At 47.2% G+C, this 2,126-nt stretch overlaps 1 protein-coding gene across 1 annotated transcript in view; it reads right to left on the bottom strand.

Moving 5' to 3' along the window:
• The window catches only part of ano2b (anoctamin 2b), a 21,645-nt gene that overhangs the window by 3,359 nt on the left and 16,160 nt on the right, over nt 1–2,126 (bottom strand). The window contains exons 15-20 of the mRNA XM_017034166.2: nt 1,700–1,811; nt 1,227–1,284; nt 1,022–1,122; nt 686–828; nt 181–333; nt 30–84 (exon numbers count right to left, since the gene is read on the bottom strand). Coding sequence (XP_016889655.1) covers nt 30–84; nt 181–333; nt 686–828; nt 1,022–1,122; nt 1,227–1,284; nt 1,700–1,811 — 622 coding nt within the window. The remainder of the gene's footprint in view (nt 1–29; nt 85–180; nt 334–685; nt 829–1,021; nt 1,123–1,226; nt 1,285–1,699; nt 1,812–2,126) is intronic.

Below are 2,126 nucleotides of genomic sequence, written 5' to 3'. Positions count from 1 at the left end.
GTCGTTGTACTAGTACTACTGCAGTACTTACATTTATAATGACGGAGAACTTCCCCATTCCACTCAGTATGTTGAACCAGATACCTGTAGGGGGCAGCGTGACGTCATTAAAGAAGTTAGTAAAAGTTTAACTAACTAACTTCAACTAGCTGTGTCGTCATGACGACCAGATCGTCTCACCGATGTCTTTCGCTCGAACGGCCACCGGTCGACGCAGCTCTGTGACGAACTTCTTAGCGTCCAGTCGGATCTCGATGACGTTGTTGAGAAGAGCGAAGACCGGCGCCAGAGGGAAGGAGGCCACGAAGAGGGAGACGAAGCCGAACTGGATGACTGACCGGGGGGGGGGGGGGGAGAGACCGGGAGTGGGCGTCATTACTTTTCTGTAGCTGTGAGCAGTGGAGCCACCTGCTGGTGGTGAGCTGATGTTTTGTTTAGTTTTGGTCAAGACTGTCTGAATATTGACAGGAGGATGCTGTTCCACAGCTGACCAACAGATGTCAGCGTTAGAGTCTGAGCCTCAAATGTGCACTGAGCACCACCTACAGGTCAGGAGGTGGTGCTACATCCTCAGTGGTAAATAATGGACCATAATAAGTGAGTGACCAACTCAGGTACCTCTTTATAAAGTACCTTGGTACTTACTGTAGTACATGTACACACACACACACCTGTGTGTACTCACTCATCTCCATGTACTCAGGGGTCAGTCCTTCAAACGGAGCCAGGGCGTAGTCCAGGTTCCACTGCTGGGGGGGTCTCTCCTCCGCCCTGTCCTCCTCTGCCGACACCTTGGCCTTCATCGTGTGAAGCAGTTTCTTCAACTTCCTGTCGGCAGAGACGCAGAGTTCACCAAGAAACCACTCAACATGTTCCACATGAACCTAGAACCGTGTCCCTGGTCCACAGTACAAAGACCAGCGTGTCCCTGGTCCCGTCCCTGGTCTACTGTCATACATTTTCTTTATTGTAGTACCGACTACTAGCGAGTACTCAAATGTACTGTAAGTACTGTACTCACGGGATTCCGATCTCAAAGATGTTGTTCTGGATCAGCTGTTTTCCCAACATGATGATGCTGAGCTGGATACACAGTTCAATGAGGCAGCCTCCTGGAGCACACTGACACACACACACACACACACACACACACACACACACACCGTGTCCACTAACAAATACTTGACATCAAAGTAATCCTTTGAAGGTGAGGACGGAGGTAGTACCTCTTCCATCCTGTAGTTGTTGAAGACGTACACGTAGTTCCCAGGTCGACCTGCGAACCTGCGGGAACGACAGGTTCATCAGTACCAGCTGCAGTACCAGCTGCAGTACCAGCTGCAGTACCAGCTGTAGTACCAGCTGTAGTACCAGCTGCAGTACTTGTACCACATGTGCCACCATCACACACACACACACACATTTAACCAAATGACCCGTTTGAATCCTCATAGGAATGACATTCCCCCACTAGAGGGAGCCATAACATGACTGGTGCCTGCACCACGACTTGAGAACCATTGACGGTGAGATTCAGTTCTAATGTTGAAGAAAAATAACTGTCAAAGTAAACGAACGGGAAAAAGAAATGTTTTGATGAAACCAACGTCAAGTTTCTGACCAGTATTAACAGAAACACACACGCACACACACGCACACACACACGTACACGTACACGTACACGTACACGTACACGTACCGCCCCTTGAAGAACGCCACGTAGAAGATGGGCGCGTAGGCGTTCATGAACTTGAGTAAAAAGGCTTTGAGGATGAGGCGCTCCTCGAAGTTGGTTTCTGTTTTAGGAATTTCTGAAAAACAAAGTCAAAGGTCAGAGTTCAGAGGTCGACAGAACCGTAGGTTTGGCACAGGAGTGTGAGTACTTCAGGTGTCAGTAGGAAAAAAATCGACACAAATTTGTGACAATTCTTATTGGTTGAAATAGAACAACGAATCACAGATCAGTTGTTGTTACTGTTGTTGTTGTTGTTGTTACTGTTGTTATTGTTACTGTTGTTGTTGTTACTGTTGTTATTGTTACTGTTGTTGTTGTTACTGTTGTTGTTGTTGTTACTGTTGTTATTGTTACTGTTGTTGTTGTTACTGTTGTTATTGTTACTGTTGTT

This window comes from Cynoglossus semilaevis, chromosome 8, assembly GCF_000523025.1.
Source record: "Cynoglossus semilaevis isolate Cse_v1.0 chromosome 8, Cse_v1.0, whole genome shotgun sequence".
NCBI lineage: Eukaryota > Metazoa > Chordata > Actinopteri > Pleuronectiformes > Cynoglossidae > Cynoglossus > Cynoglossus semilaevis.
The sequence above is the reverse complement of the archived record's forward strand: the minus strand, read 5'-3'. Positions and strand labels throughout refer to the sequence as shown.